At 40.3% G+C, this 16,337-nt stretch overlaps 1 protein-coding gene across 2 annotated transcripts in view; it reads left to right on the top strand.

Moving 5' to 3' along the window:
- TMEM179 (transmembrane protein 179) overlaps nucleotides 1-15,828 on the top strand; it is a 29,488-nt gene extending 13,660 nt beyond the window's left edge. The window contains exons 4-5 of one of the 2 annotated variants that reach the window (XR_007774551.1): nucleotides 5,024-12,074; nucleotides 12,190-15,828. Coding sequence is in view for 1 of the 2 variants with exons in the window: in XM_050954246.1 (XP_050810203.1) it covers nucleotides 5,024-5,203 (180 nt within the window). In the remaining variant the exon portion in view is untranslated. Of the gene's footprint in view, nucleotides 1-5,023 lie in introns of both variants that reach the window. The other variant, XM_050954246.1, reaches the window with a different exon arrangement.
- Nucleotides 15,829-16,337: the final 509 nt, after the last annotated feature.

The following is a 16,337-nucleotide window of genomic DNA, read 5'->3' as shown; positions in this document are numbered from 1 at the left end:
AGAACAGCCTTCCACCTAGGAGAAGCCTTTTCTCCATACTGCCCTTAAACCTGCTGCACCTTGTTTTTCATCCCTCCTGCCTCTCACCAGAAGAGGGAGTTTTAAAGGTCACTGGAAAACTCAGATGTCTCTCATTAACCTGAGATAATCTCTTTTCAGTTCATAGGGAAAGGGGCCTTCACCATTTTAGGGTTGACATACCTGCCTTCCACCACTCTTTTACAACTATCAGGTCTGACTTTGGCAGAGACCATAACCTATTTAGGAAAAGTAGTTAAGGAACCTTAATAACATTCTGCCAGCTATTGGCCTGATTCACCATTGCATTACTCCAACATAGGCATTGCCAGACTGAAGCCAACTCAAGATCCATCTTGCCCAGGATCCTGCCTCTGACAGGGGCCAATACCAGATGCTTCAGAGGAAGATGTAAAAATGCCACAGTAACCATTGTGTGGTAAACTGACCCCCCCATAAATCTCCTGCTTGTCTCTAATAGAGATTGACTTAAGCCCTGAAGTGCAAGGTTTAGTATTTCTTCCAAAATGTCCATTAACATTAACTATGGTAACTCTGGATATTCTTTATCGGCATATAAATGGCCATTCCCCTTTTGAATCTTGTCAAGGTTTTTGCCTCAGTGGCTTTCTGTGGCAATGGTTTCAGTTTAATCATAGAATTGAGAGGTCATCTAGTCCAGTCCTCTGCACTCATGGCAGAATTAAGTATGATCTAGACCGTCCCTGACAGATGTTTGTCTAACTTGCTCTTAAAAACCTCCAATGATGGAGATTCCACAACCTCCCTAGGCAATTTGTTCCAGTGCTTAGCCACCCTGATGGTTAGGAAGTTTTTCCTAATGTCCAACCTAAACCTCCCTTGCTGCAATTTAAGCCATCTGCTTCTTGTCTTGTCGTCAGGAACAATTTTTCTCCCACCTTCTTGTAGCAAAGTTTTAGAAGTATTTGAAAACTGTTACCGTGTCCCCTCTCAGTCTACTCTTTCCCAGACTAAACAAATCCATTTTTTTCCAGTCTTCCCTCATAGGTCATGTTTTCTAGACCTTTAACAGTTTTGTTGCTCTCCTCTGGAGTTTCTCTAATTTGTCCAAATCTTTCCTGAAATGTGATGCCCAGAACTGAAACAGTACTTCAGTTGAGACCTAATCAGTACGGAGTAGAGCGGAAAAATTACTTGTCATGTCTTTCTTACAACGCTCCTGCTAATACATCCCAGAATGACGTTTGCTTTTTTTGCTACAGTGTTACACTGTGGACTCATATTTAGCTTATGATCCACTATGACCCCTAGATCCCTTTCTGCAGTCTCCTTCCTAGGCAGTCATTTCCCATTTTGTATGTGTTCAGCTGCTTGTTCCTTCCTAAATGGAGTACTTTGCATTTGCCCTTATTGAATTTCATCCTATTTACTTCAGACCATTTCTCCAGTTTGTTCAGATTATGTGTTCTGTGGGAAACTATTTCCTTTTATTGGTTTTGAATTTCCCACCTTTTAATTTCACTGACTGTTCCCTTGTTATTGTGTCACGAGCCAGAGAAACAGAAGTTCCTGATCTACCTTCTGTGGGCTATTCATTATTTATCATATTCTCGCTGTCTGGCTGTTTTGTGAGGTAACAATCACAATCTTTTCAATCTCATTCAATGAGTTTTTTCATTCCCTTGACCATTCTCATTTCCAGTTTTATGTGGTGTAACTCTGTTGAAATCAATGGAGTTACATGGGCTTAAAACAGGAATAATACATTGGTGAATCAGGCCTTACATTTTTATAATTTTCTTCTTATTGTAATAGCCTCTTAGAGGCTCGTAAAATATTTTCTCCCCTTACCAACTTTATCATTCCTGTTTGTCCACTATGTTGTTTTGCCTTGGTTCCAGTGCAGGAAAAACAAGTGCAAACTAGCTGCTATTGTGTCACATCTATTTATCTATTCTGTGCTCATCGCCATAGTATATGACTGGCCATTCGGACAAAATGTCATAAATCCTGTCTTAGGAAAGTCACTGGGGGCTCTGACTTTCACTTTAAGGTGAGCACAACTCTGGGAACACTGTTTGTTATTAATTTTTCAGTCAGAGATTAAAAATCATCTGGGTGGTTTATTCCTCTCAAACTGCTACTATGTTAATATAGTACAAATTGTGGTCCTATAATACAAATTCTTCTCCACCAGCATTTTCCTTACATAGGTGTAATTTCATTTTGTTTCTTTTGCTATATATCAGGGGTTGGCAATCTTTCAGAAGTGGTGTGCCGAATCTTTGTTTATTCACTCTAATTTAAGGTTTCGCGTGCCAGTAATACATTTTAATGTTTTTAGAAGGTCTCTTTCTATAAGTCTATAATATATCACTAAACTATTGTTGTATGTAAAGTAAATAAGGTTTTTAAAATATTTAAGAAGCTTCATTTAAAATTAAAATGCAGAGCCCCCCCAGACCAGTGGCCAGGACCCGGGCAGTGTGAGTGCCACTGAAAATCAGCTTGTGTGGCGCCTTTGGCACACGTGCCATAGGTTGGCTACTCCTGCTATATATTACTGTCTTCACCAGGGGTCATGTCCAGCCATAATTGTGTGTGTGATGTTCCTTCCACTGTCAGTGGAAGGGTAGTATAGAAGTATATGGTAGGATATGACTGAGTAAACTGGAATTATATATCTAGCTGCTGACACTGGGGGCATTATGGACAAATTATGTGCAGGGGGAAACCTTCTTTTGACTATAATAGGGAATGGTGCAAAAAAAATAATTCTGCATCATACAGTGTGTGACAACATATACAGAGCTCGTGTGGGAGGAAAGTTTACTTTGTAGTAGTACATAGGAGAACTAGCTCCAAACAATCTATTCCTAATTCCCACTACTGATTTACCAGGTGTAGCCTATGCTGCTTTAACTACTGCACATACATGAATGAGGAGTGAAGGTGCATCTGCCAGATTCTTTTATGCTGATGAAAGAAAACACAATTTCAGGGCACAGACCTGCTAGTGTGTAAGGAAACCCTGAAATAGATCATGTGAAAAAAGATCCCAGTGGGGAACAAATCCCCGCAGTGCTATCTGTTAGTATAATAAGGTACATTAAACAGAGCTTCAGCCAGGGCTGGCGCCAGCTTTTCTGCCGGCCCTCCTTCACTCCCTCACTTCCTCTTTGGCGGCACTTCAGCAGCAGCTCAAAGAGGAAGAGCGGGACTGAGGAACCCGTCACCGAATTCCCGCTGAAGACCTGGACGTGCCGCCCCAATAGTGGATGGAGTGCCGCCTCTTTGTATTGGCTGCACCAAGCACCTGCTTCCTTAACTGGTGCCTGGAGCCAGTCCTGGCTTCAGCAGAACTAGCTGGTGGGTTTTCCTTTGGCCACAGTGATAATGGTTCTTTAAGGCAAGTAGAGCAAGAATGGCCATCCTTAATGGTCCAGGAAAACAGCTCCTTGTATAGCACACTGATGGCTTAATATGGCTGTCCATACCCAAGCACCACTCTCAGAGAATTCATTGTGAATGTTTCCTGAATAAAAATTACAGAGGTGGGCACTGGGTAAACTTTGCAAGGAGAAACTAACCAGTTTGATGACAAAGTTGGATCACTGGCATTTAAACACCATTCAGTTGGTTCTAGCTTGTGCAGAACTTTTCTTTGATCTTCACTCATTAACTAAATTATGCTAGATTATCTAGAGTCTTTCGTGCTGAGTAAGTCTCAAAAGGCATAGAAAAGCCACTTAATACAGACTTAAGTCTATGTTGAGACTATTTAAGAGAGTGCTACAATTTTGATGTTGTACTAATGACATGAAAACAGATATGAGAGATTACAAATTAGCCCAAATGAGTGAGATTTTAACACCTTCTCATTCCATATATTTTTATATAATTTATTTCATTGCTATTTTTAAAGACATTTTATATTGGTGGACTGAGATGTAAATGAGGACAAAAACGTGGGAGATTTTCAAAAGTGTGTTAAGGGTCTAATTATTAGTCAGGGGTTAATACAGCATAATACAGAAAGGAAGGTTTATACGCTGCCAATAAATCTGGAAGACAGAAGTGCAGCTGGTGAGACTCAAAGATTTTGTGCTTACCCTGCTTGTATTCATATATGTCTCAGAGAAGCTTCACAGTTTTCTCTGTATTACTTTAACCTACCACTCATTTCTTATCTGTCTTCTCTGACACATTTTTTGAAGACACCAAGATGCAAATAATTGACTGTACCTGGTAGATGGGACACATTTTGTAAGTTTTAATGTAGAATACATCTTAAATTCTGACAGGTTTTACACAGCCCCTCCACAAAAACAGGACAGACATTGCAACAGTTTCTTCATTTTGTTTTGATCATAGCATTCCAAAAGTCAGCAAGACTTTAAAGACATTCTGCACCAGCTATAGCTTGGTATAGAGAGCATGTTAGCTAAGTATCAAGAAAATTGTCTGGCCCTATCTCTCTGGAATGTCTCTGTACCTAACACTGAAATTAGAACACTTCACATCTCCCCTTGACTTAACATAAGTAAAGAACATTTTGAAAGGAGCTTAACATAAATGCAATTTATACACAAACATGTGAGATATATATATATATAGAGAGAGTAATATTGTATATGATATTGGCTAACACTGTAGATCTTACAGACTTTCTCTTATCTGGTTCCATACACACTTTACTAGACACAGAGGGTTGATGGCAGCCAAATACAGCACAAATACTTAAAGGTTTAATGAGTTGAGTGTGTTTCACAAGATATAGTAGTAATCATATGATATAAGTTTATCATTGTTATTGTTACTTTTTGTACTCTTACTTCTATAGTAAATATAAAGGGGTTACCAGCCTGAAAAGTCTGAGAAACAATGGGCTAGATCCACTGCTGGTATAAACTGGCACAACTCCATTGAAGTCCATCCAGATGAGGATCCGGCCTTAAAAGGAGGGTTGGCTTTATCTTGACAACACAACATTAATCTCTCTGCCATCTCTTTTCCTGCCTAGTTTGGTCTCTGGGCTGCCTGGCTGACTTGGCTGGGAATTACCATTTTGGCCTTCCTGAAGGTTTATCACAACTACAGGCAGGAAGATCTGCTAGACAGCCTGATCCATGAGAAGGAGCTGCTGCTAGGACGATCCTCTTCACGAACCTTTTTGCAGGATGAGAAAAGTGGCATGATCTAATATGTAAGCCACTCGACAGTGCAGGTTGTACATTTTGTAATTCATTATCACAAGCTGAAATCAAGAGAATTGGTGAGTGTGTGAAATCATTGCTTTCCTGAACTGAAATTTAATTTAGAATTACGCAGTCCTGTAATGAGAAATTGTCAGAAGCCATATTTCTGTTAGGATATAGACAATTAACTGTATGATACAGTAAACTTACTTTCCTGTACATACTGGGAGCAGAACTAACTATGCCTGTGTGTGAAGATGGCTGTCACTATCAGGGTTCTAGCATGCTTTCCTGATTATTGAGGGAAGGATGTTTTCTGAGAACTATGGTAGCAAAACCTTGCTAAAGACCGCCCCTTTAATATAGTTTGTAGCATGTTTTTAACATTGTTTTAGCTAGCACTGTTCTGACCTACGTATGGACAGGGCCTTTGCTACCCCAAAATTTGGTGTATACATACAAAATATTGACAACAATTTTGTAATCCCTGCTCCCATTTGATTTGATCACTTTAGAACATATGGAGCTATGTACCTGACTATATACTTAATGTTAGATAGAGTGAAATTCATACAATAACAGGTTATTACAGCATCTTAAATGTACTGTATATTTTTGGAGGGATCGTAGAGCCTGTTTATGTTTCATCTTAGACTTTGGCATGGCAAGCGTTTATTACTGCTTTGTAAAATGTAGTCTAGCGGGCAGTAACTGCAGCTTGCATAATAAGAGATTAATCTTAATATATTATATAAATGCTTGTTCATTCATATATGTAATTTGATCCCTAGTACTATATACTATTCAACTTCAAGTATTAGAGTTTACTTGTGCTATTTATCTCAAACAGGATATGTTACATTATTATAAATAGCTGCATAGTAGATGTATGAATGTCTCTATCAGTATAGTAAACTGTAAAAACTGTTCAGTAATCATATAGCTGGTTCTTTTATGAACTGGGCTATTTTCCCCCACATTGGCCAGGGGCCTTTAATAGCTGCTCCAATACTCAGTATTGCTACCCTGAAAAGGGAAAAGAGCCATTTACTTTATGAAGTCCACTAGGGACTTTGCTATTGCTCTTGATTTTACACAGAAAGTGCTCCGACGCTAGGAAAATAGGTGAGATTATAAAACCCTACAATATCTCAAACAATTAGGAACATAGATAACTCAAAGGGCAGTGGAATTATTACGCTTAAGAATGAATGCCTTGTTAGTATATAGAGAGACAAGATGGACGAGGTAAAATCTTTTATTGGACCAACTTCTGTGGGTGAAGAGACAAGCTTTTGAGCTTACACAGAGCTCTTCTTCGGGTCTGAAAAAGTCTGAAGAAGAGCTCTGTGTAAGCTTGAAAGCTTGTCTCTCTCTCTTACCCACCTTGTCTCTCTAGTATCCTGAGACCAGCATAGCTACAATAGCACTGAAAACAACAATTGCTAGTATATTGGACTATAGTCATCAGGTACAATAGAAATCTGAGGCCCTAGTTTAGCATAGTGCTTAAGCAAATGCTTAATTTTAAGCATATGACTAATCCCACTGATTTCTGAAAACTGCTGAATCAGTCTGAAGGCACAAAAATTACCCAGAGTTACAGTAGTTCTGTTGCACAGATTTTGCTGTGTTTTATATATGGACTAATGGCCAAACTGTTCCCATATGTGGGAAAAACCTATGTAGGGGATGTGAAACTCTGTGAATTGTTCAATCAGGAGAGCTGGCTCTTGGAACCTGCACATCATAGAGTTCCAGACGATTTCCAGAGACCAGATCTGTCTGCAAAGTGTTTCTGGAAACAAGGTCCATCTACATAGAGGCCCTGTTTACGTGCACTGGTTCCTACCCACAACAGAGCAAAATTCATGCAAGAGCCATACTGCCATGGCATTCTCCGGCTGTGACTTCACATCAGGAGAGGGTTTTAAGAAGATGGAGATGGAGACCAAGTTAGTTAATGCCAGTTTAAGATTCAGAATTAAGGTCCCCATCCAGCAAGTTACTTAAGCACATGCCTAATTTTGAACATGTGATAATATCACTGACTTCCACGGTGCTATTCACATGCTCAAAGTTAACTTAAGTAATTTGCTACTTGCTGTTGACGTAGAAAGTGGATGTCTGCCCATCACTCCCCATCCTAGGCAACAGAGACTGTCCTGTTGGAAATGCTTCCACTGGTTCTGGAGAAGAGTTTGATATTGTGAAGATGAGGCTGTCCTTCCCTCTGCTTTCACACTGCCTGCCTGTCTTGCTGTAATCCACTGACCCCCCAAAAAGAAGGGAATATTTGGCCCAAAGTTTCTAGTCTGTTTGGTTTTGCAGATAACTTTTATTCTAGGAATTAAAGCCCTTTCACTATCTTGTTCTTCAGCTCAATAGACTAAATCTGGGATTTTCAGAAGAGACTGAGGGAGTCTGGAACCCAATAGGAGTTGGGCACCTAAATCCCTTAAATTCCTTTGAAAATCCCATCCCAAATTAATATAATACAAACAGGTGAGATAATGTCTCATAAGAACATGAGAACGGCTGTACCGGGTCAGACCAAAGGTCCATCTAGCCCAGTATCTGTCTACCAACAGTGGCCAATGCCAGGTGCCCCAGAGGGAGTGAACCTAACAGGCAATGATCAAGTGATCTCTCTCCTGCCATCCATCTCCATCCTCTGACGAACAGAGGACTCTATTCATCTGAAGCATCCTATCTTCAAAACTTAGTTTTTGGTACATAATTTCTCCAGAGTCTTATTCTGCCCTCAGTTGCCTGTTGACAAGAGTTCATTGAGTGCAATAAAAGACAGAATTTGGCTCCTAAACTTTTAAACTAACTTGTTAATGTGAAAAAATTCAGAAGACTGCTCTGGAGCCAGCAGGCAAAGAGTTAATTCACTTGTAAACTACTCTGGTTCCCACACTGGACCAGGTGGAATGAGTTGAGGTATCTAGTTAGGATGTTTCATTAGGGGCTTAAAGGCAAGGACCTTTTCAAGTAAAGTTCCCTAGTAATTAGAAGGAAGAGGACAGAGATAGCAGCTATGAAGCTAGTTTAGGAGAAGGCAACCTTCTGTGCTAGATTGTCAGGAGTAGTTTAGTTTTAACCTAGCTGGGCCTTTTTGTTTGAGTACAGTTTTACTCTAGTTTTCAGTCTGTGAGAAAGCTCTCTGCCAGCTCATATTCTAAAGCTGAAACAGCCAGGCCAAAATACTTGTACTGAAGTGAGGGTTAGGGCAGAAAATATGGCCAGGGATGAGAATGTGAACTTGTTCTTTTATATTTTGCAACATACAAGTTAGACTCTTTCTAGCTGTAAATTACCAGGGGATTGTGGAGTTAGATGCAGTTATTTATGCATCACCATTCTGTGACCTTTCAAACTCTTCTTTAATTTGCATCCTCCAAAACCATACCTGAGACCCTAGTAATTTAACAAGGTTGTGCATTTAATGTAACAAAACTCAGCTCTTTTTAGGATTGTAAGGGGGAAGTGTTTAATTTGCTAATGGGCATACTGATGTTTAAATCAGACTCAGAAGACCACCTCTCTGGCCTACATAAAATGGCTGATAGTAACAAAGGTAGAGTTTACATGGTGCCTTACTTATTAAAATGCAAATAGATGCTGTTCTGTTGAATTGCTACAACACCAACAAGGTATTGACACACAAGTAACCTGCTATGTGAGATACATTTCAGATGCCCTTTTCCTGTTAGCAAAACCACTTGGATTAAGGAGTTATGGCCATTGCTGACAGAGGACGTAGTGCTAGAAAAACCTGATCCAGCTGAGAAACTGTAAAAATCTGGTTTTGTTTTAAAACCAAAACTTTTTTTTTAAAGAGAACTCAAGTAAAACAATAGTTTGGAGCAAAGTGTTTTTAAAATGGCAGAAAAGCTTGTAAAGTCCTGTCCCTTAAATATTCAAAGCATCATACAGTGTTTGATCCCTGAATCTCCCACAGGCATCACATAGGTAAAACTCTGCAGCTTTGCTTTGGGAATTTAGGAGATTGTGCTTGTTGATGCTGCTGCTGCTGCTGAGAGAAATATGTACTATAACAAACGAAAACTCAGATAAGCATGGTTTGTTGATGGTGTTCAGTATTAGAGAGGCAGGGTGTGTGTGTACACACAGGTATGCTATGTTAAAGGGGTTGTTAGGATATTTATTAAACCATGATTTTGATGTAAAATCCCCCGTAGACAGTCAGAGAATGTCAGAATAGCTTAAATTTCTACACTGTGTTTTTTTTTCTCTTCTTTTTTTCCCTTTCTTTCTTATCTGCATGATGCCACTTAGGATATGGATACCTCTATGTGTTATCAAACAATTTCACTGTTAGGAAGTAGTAATCAGTCACACTGTCTCTCAAGGTTTATCCTCACTTACACAGAGTATTAGGGATTACTGTTTATACTTTGTATAATCTTCAGCAAGACAGCATAGTTAGATGAAGGTAGAATGAAATACATTGCAATCCTACATGACTGGAGGATGATATTCCCTTTTAACAAAGTTTCTAATGTAACATAAATGTGCATTGACTCTTTGATGCATATTAACTCTTTGATGGAAGTATTAGTGTTAATTAGGACATAGTAATTAATGCTTATTCAAATAGGTGACAAATACCTTAAAGTATATTTTCTTAAAAGCCTTAATCCTTCAATTGTCAAAACTGATTCTTCTTCTGCAACAGCCTAGCAAATGATGTAAGATCCAAAGCAATTAGCATGTTTAAAAAAAACAAAAAAACCCCAATGATCCACTGATTGGAGAAGAAAAGTAAATGTAAGGAAGGGAAGAAGAAATGTATATAAACTGCAGTTACACACTAGAAGGACTGTAGAAGGGAAAATTCATTTTAAAACCTATTGGTTTTATTCAATTAGATGAGAGAATCAGAAGCCAGATCCCCAGCTGGTGTAGATTAGTGTTGCTCCATTGAAGTCAATAGAGCTATGTTGATTTACACCAGCTGAGAATCTGACAACTTATATTTAAAAGAAGTTGAACACTTGTTTCCCCCTTCAGAGCCAGAGATGCAAATATCTGGTTAAATTGACAAGGGCTTTGGTACTAAGTTACTGAAATGGATGACAAAGCTGGTCAGTCTCTGGTGGCCAATTTTATGGTCTCTGGGATATCGGGACCTTTCTGAATGTATTTGTTTTTCTTAGCAAGAGTACTCATTTAGAGCCTGATCCAAAACTCTCAGAAATCTACTGGAGTGTTTTTACTGCCTTTGTTGGGCTTTGGATCAGAGCCTGATCCTACAATCTAGGTGCACTCAAAACTCTCATTGATAGCAGAAAGATAATTGAGTGCACAAGGAGGGCAGAATTGGACTCTTAGTTACACTGAGCCTCTATTGAATTTCTAGTCACTGAACTTCTTGCTTCTTTATACAGATTTACTATACTCATTTCCCAGTGCTGCTGCTAGCAGTTAGCCTCTACTGATTTTTGAGATGAAAGAAATCAATGACAGACTGAGATTGTGTGAAATATTGATTTTCTGCATTGTCTTTAAACACATCAATCCACATAACAGTTTTGTAAACTACAGTTTAAAATGAGAAACCTCCATACCAGAATGATCTGCAGACTATTTAATACAAAGCACGTGCATTTTGGTGTGTATGTGTTATGCTGTATACAAACATCTTGTTTATAATTCCTCTCTTCCAATGTTTGCATCCCAAACATTCTATGTAAATTACTCATAGCTGCTTGAATGGGGTCTCCTTTATGTATAACATGAGACAATTTGGCTGATCATACAAATGGGTCAGAATTACATTCTCTTATGAAGATTTAGTTTGGGGTTTGATTAAACTTTTGTCTCTACTGCCAAATCAGAGCCCTGGAAGTGAACACCCTTGAACTCAGAGGAACGTTTATATTAGGATGAAGATCTGAAATCTGCAGCTAGGGCTGCCCAATCACTAATCTTTGCTAATGGAAATGTTCTATTTAGTCTAAATAGGCTGTTTGTTCTGCATGCAAAAACCCTAGAGACTGCAGTGCCCTTTTTAAAGTTTGTCCTAAGAGGAATACCAGTTCATGCACATTCAGTTTCTACTTTGCACACAATGAGAAAAGGCACATGTACCTAACAGTGTTGGAAATCTTGTTTTAAAATGATTTTATCCCTGATTTCCTCAAGGCCAAAATGCATTGCATTCCCATTCTTTTCCTCCTTTAGAAAAAGTAAATTTCTGCATCATATTTCAGCCTTCACAGACAGACACACAGCTCATAAACATTTGTTTTGTTTTTGTTTTTGTTTTAGAGTGACCAAACCCTGATATGATCAAAATAATTTAACTCTTTATGGAGAAGGACAACCTTCTGATTTATTCAAGCACAAAAGGATCAAGCAATCATTTCAGTCATTCAAAAACCCTAATCATGGTGTCTGAAATGCATAAACTGCAATGTACATTCACCTAATTTATTGCACAATGTATGTATTGCAATGTAGCCATAAAGCTGGCTGAGTGATAATGCCTCTTTTATCAGTGTTGCAAGTGGAATCCATTTCTTACTGGTATGGGGCGGGGGGGCACCTGACCTTCTCACATGACTCCTCCCTGTCCTGCCCCCAGTCTGGGGCCCCCATGCTCTCCCCATCTCCTCCCCATGATCCACCCCCCTTACCTAGGGGAGGGACATTGCCCTCCTCCCATTGTGCAGGAGAAGCAGATGGTGGAGCCGCCCAGTGGCACCATGCCCACAGCTCCTCCGGTGCGGCTGTACTGCCCTAACCCTTCCATGCAGGGTCTCCTCCATCTGTACAGCAGCCAGCCCCGCTGGAGGACAGGACTTGGGTGGGCGGGCTTGGGGTACAGCAGCTGCTTTGGAGGAGGTACTGGTGTGGGGCTGCCCTGTGGCCCCATGTTCTGCTCCTTTCCCCACTGCAGTTCCCAGGAGAGCCTGGCAATTCAGGGCTCTCCCAGGAACTGCAGTGGGGAAAGGAGCAGAATGATGGCAACTCATCTGTTGGCTGTACTGCCCCCAGCCCTGCCCCCCACAGCCCTCTCCTCCAGCATGGCCGCTACTGGGAGCTGGAGGACACGCAGTTCCATGGAAGTGCGGGGGGTTGGGGGTGGGGGGTTTGCTTCTTTCCCCGCTGTGGTTCGTGGGAGAGCCCTGAACTGCAGGGGTCTCCCGGGAATTGCAGAGGGGAAAGAAGGAGCAGAATGTGGGGCCACCAGGCAGCCCCACACCAGCAGCTCCTCTGGCACAGCTGTACTGCCCCCAGCCCTGTCCTCCGTCGTTGCCGCTCTACAGACGGAGGAGACCCTGCGTGGAAGGGCTGGGGGCAGCTGCAGGCGTGGGGCCGCTGCACGTTCTGTTCCTCCTCTGTCCGGTACATGGTACCAGCTATAAATATCTTGCCAGTACAGCGTACCACATCGGGCCGCCCTGCTTGCACTGCTGCTCTTCATTCTAATATTGGGAGAAATATTTGTACAATAGTGCTTTCTCATGGAATTCTGTTAAATGAAGCTCTTGAGTATCTTGTCTGGACAAAAGATTGTGTTTCGAGTGATATTGCATTAGTGTGAATGTAAATACCCCAACTCTTAAATATTTCTACCTCTAATAGCTACTACAACTGTTTCAAGTATCATGGCTCCAATTTTCAAAAAGATCAGTCTAAGTCCTATTATCCAAGATGACTTAAGCACTTAGAAATTAAATTTCATTGACATCCAGTGAAACTTTGGCTCTTAAGCCAAAGTCACTTTTGAAAATGAGGCCTATGCTCCTAATTCACTTAGGATTTTTGAATATTTCTACAGTTCTTTCATGAAAGCCCCAAAGCTGTTCCTATTGAAGTTAATTGTAAAAAGCACATTCATAGATCCATTGGGGCCAAATTCTCTGCTGGCATACCTCCAATGAAGTCAAAGGAGTTAGGCTAGTGGAATAGTTGACCCATCTATTTTGGCTTTGTCTACACTATGAGGTAGGTTTCAGAGTAGCAGCCGTGTTAGTCTGTATCCGTAAAAAGAGCAGGAGTACTTGTGGCACCTTAGAGACTGACAAATTTATTTGAGCATAAGCTTTCGTGGGCTACAGCCCACTTCATCGGATGCATAGACAATAAAGGGGGCTGTAGCCCACGGAAGCTTATGCTCAAATACATTTGTTAGTCTCTAAGGTGCTACAAGTACTCCTGTTCTTTTTATTATGCGCTAGGGGTCTGATTTCTCTGCTTGTGTACACATACTCACATTAGCCCTCATTGAGCTAGCAAGAGTATTTAGTGTAGCTACAGTAGCATGGGTAGCAACAGCGGAGGCTGGGTATGTACTTGGCATGTCTAAGCCATGCCTGTGCTGCCACTACTGCTACCTGTACTACCATGGCTACACTACTATTAATATGCTCACTAGCTCAATGAGCAGGGGAGCCACACCCCTATCTTGTAGTGTAAACCTAGCCTTAAAGGTTCATCGAACATGACCTCCTTCATCACAAAGTCCGTAGAATTTCACCCTGTAATTCCTGCAGGGGAATCAATTATTCTTCCCTACTATGTACATGAACCCTATTAAGTCCAATAACTTGTACACGACCTAGAGCATATCTTTTAGGAAGATATCTGGACCTGATTTAAAGACTCCAACTGATGATGAATTAGCCACTTCCCTTGGTAAAGTGTTCCAATGGTTTTAACACTCACCGTTAAACACTGACTTCCCTGGTGCACGATCAAGCCCCTCAGAGCTGAATATACTCTTTTTGTTATACCATGGTCATCAAAATCCTCTTGCAAATGACTTTGAACAGCCCCTGCTGAATAGCATCCCTATGGGGAGAAAAGACTGCAATGGAGCTCATAACCACTGCAGAATGATGGTATTGCAAAGGAAACCCATTTAAATAGGGCAGTAAAACAAAAAGGGTTTGGCAGTTGATCCTGAGGATACCTCATGGGTGTTAGGCTGCAAAGAAGATTTGGCTCTACTGCAATCTAATTGATGTTACCCTAATCAGTGAACCAAACTTTTACTCTGTTTCCCAACTGAAACTGTGCAATTTAGAAATCGATAGTATGATCTACAGCACAGGGCTAAAAGGTTTCTGCAGGTTTATAAAAAAAAAAATAAGGAAAACAATACCACTGACATCTATTCTCTCTGGCTCATTTCATCCTCAAGATATCCCTGCAAACTTTAGAGTGCAAAACAGATCATAAAGAGTTGTACTAACATTGTAGAACCACTCAATCCTTATTCCTTTGTGTCTATATGAGACAGGACCTGCTCATGGGAACTGGAAAATGCACCATCCACATAAATCAGAATGCAAGTGAATAGCAAAGGAAGTCGTTAATGTATTTCACACGAGGAATTTAAACATTCATGTGCAAAGCATGAAGGTCCCAGTTCTTCAGTCCCTAAGTAGCCAAAACTAGCAGTCACTTTAGTCTTAGCATTGCCCATATAGTCAGTGTTGGTGATAGCTTTACATGCAGCAGGTGAAACATGTCTTTTTGAGAAATGTGCTGATCTACTCTCAGCTTTTGTGGAGCTTTAACTATATCAGTATGACCCCCTATTATAGACACAGTTATACTGGTGTAAAAGTGCTTAGGTCGATATAACGCTCAATTTTTTCCCTGAGTTAGCAAACTGAAATATCTCTGACTCTGAAAGCTGTGCCTTTAATTTTGGCATTTCAAAGTATAAGAAATCATGTACAACTGGGCCTTTTCCCTTATAGCCTGTGATTTGTGAGGTAAAACAGAGTGAGTGTTCTAAAATTTGCCATTATTTAAAGGAGAACATTTACAAGGTCATTGTAGATTTAAAGCGTGTCTTTAGTATGTTACTGCCTGCAGAGATTGAAAGTGTACCTTTACTGCTTGTTTAATGCAAAGCCTGAATGCATCTGAACTTCTTCTAGATAGATGTCCTGTAATTTACATATTTGTGAACGACTGTCTCTTCTTTTCTTGTATCCACTTGGAAAAAGCTTTGTGAGAGCCTAGATGAACATTTTTTTTTCCTGCTAAAGAGGTCTGTGCAATTGCTTCTTTGGGACACAATTTTAACAGTTTTCATAGTTCTTTTAATCTCTAAAACCAAGAGTTGGCCAGATCCTTAACTGGGGTATGTGGCGTAGATCCATTTACATCACTGGAGCTATGCCTGTTTACACCGACTGAGGATATGGCCCAATGTATTTTAAATATTAGCACTCATGCATTATGCTATCTATTGCTGTGTTTATTAACTGCTGATTTGGGGGATAAACTGCATGCAATTTCACAGAACCGCAGAGTCTGAATAATGTTTATTGTTGTTTTTATACAGTAGTGAAAGGGATGCAGTTTACTTGTGGAAAATCAGTTACTAGCATTTTAATAGAATACTTTGTAAACATTTGGCAAAATGGAAATAATGAGCCTGATCCTTCTGCCAGTGAAACCACTGGCAAAATTTGCACTGGCTTTGAGGGGAGCAGGATTGGGGTCAGTGTAACTAATGTGCCCTAGTATTATTGTTACTGAATGAATGTGTTTTTATATTGAATGCTTTTTGCTGGACAGTGCATTGCGCTTTTATGATTTAGTGCTATACACAAATAAATTATTTGAAAATTCAGTATTTTCATGCCTGTCCTTTGAACTTCTACTGGAATAATTTTACTGTAGGGCCTTATTATCAGCTAGTGAGCTCCAAGAGTCAAAAGAGAGATCCTAGTTTATAGTAGCTGAGATTCTGGCCTGCAGTGTTTGCAGCCTATCTGTGTAATCTGCCTGTCTCATAAGAACAAAATGATCCTTGCTATCAGTACATGTTTTAGATTTCTATTGCTAATATTGTGCTCATTCTGTATGTGGCATTTCCACTGTCTGGCTCCCTGTACTCCTCATTGGGAAGCTTCAATATTACGAACATGCTGGTGACTCCTGTTAGCCTTCCTGACCTATGAGAGTATTTTCATTCCCCCTACAAACTGTTGGAAGCCTTTGCAAACTCATTACCTGATCTATCACTGGGACCCATTTCAGCTGAGAAGAACATGCATCCCAGTCATATAGCTGAGGTAGAAATCCACGTCCAAGGGGTAGAGGGGGAGGCTATCATTAAAAAACCAGCAGTATCCAGGA

The sequence above is a fragment of the Gopherus flavomarginatus genome, chromosome 5 (genome assembly GCF_025201925.1).
Source record: "Gopherus flavomarginatus isolate rGopFla2 chromosome 5, rGopFla2.mat.asm, whole genome shotgun sequence".
Classification (NCBI taxonomy): Eukaryota; Metazoa; Chordata; order Testudines; family Testudinidae; genus Gopherus; species Gopherus flavomarginatus.
Note: the sequence above shows the minus strand (reverse complement) of the source record. Positions and strands in the feature narration are given on the sequence as shown.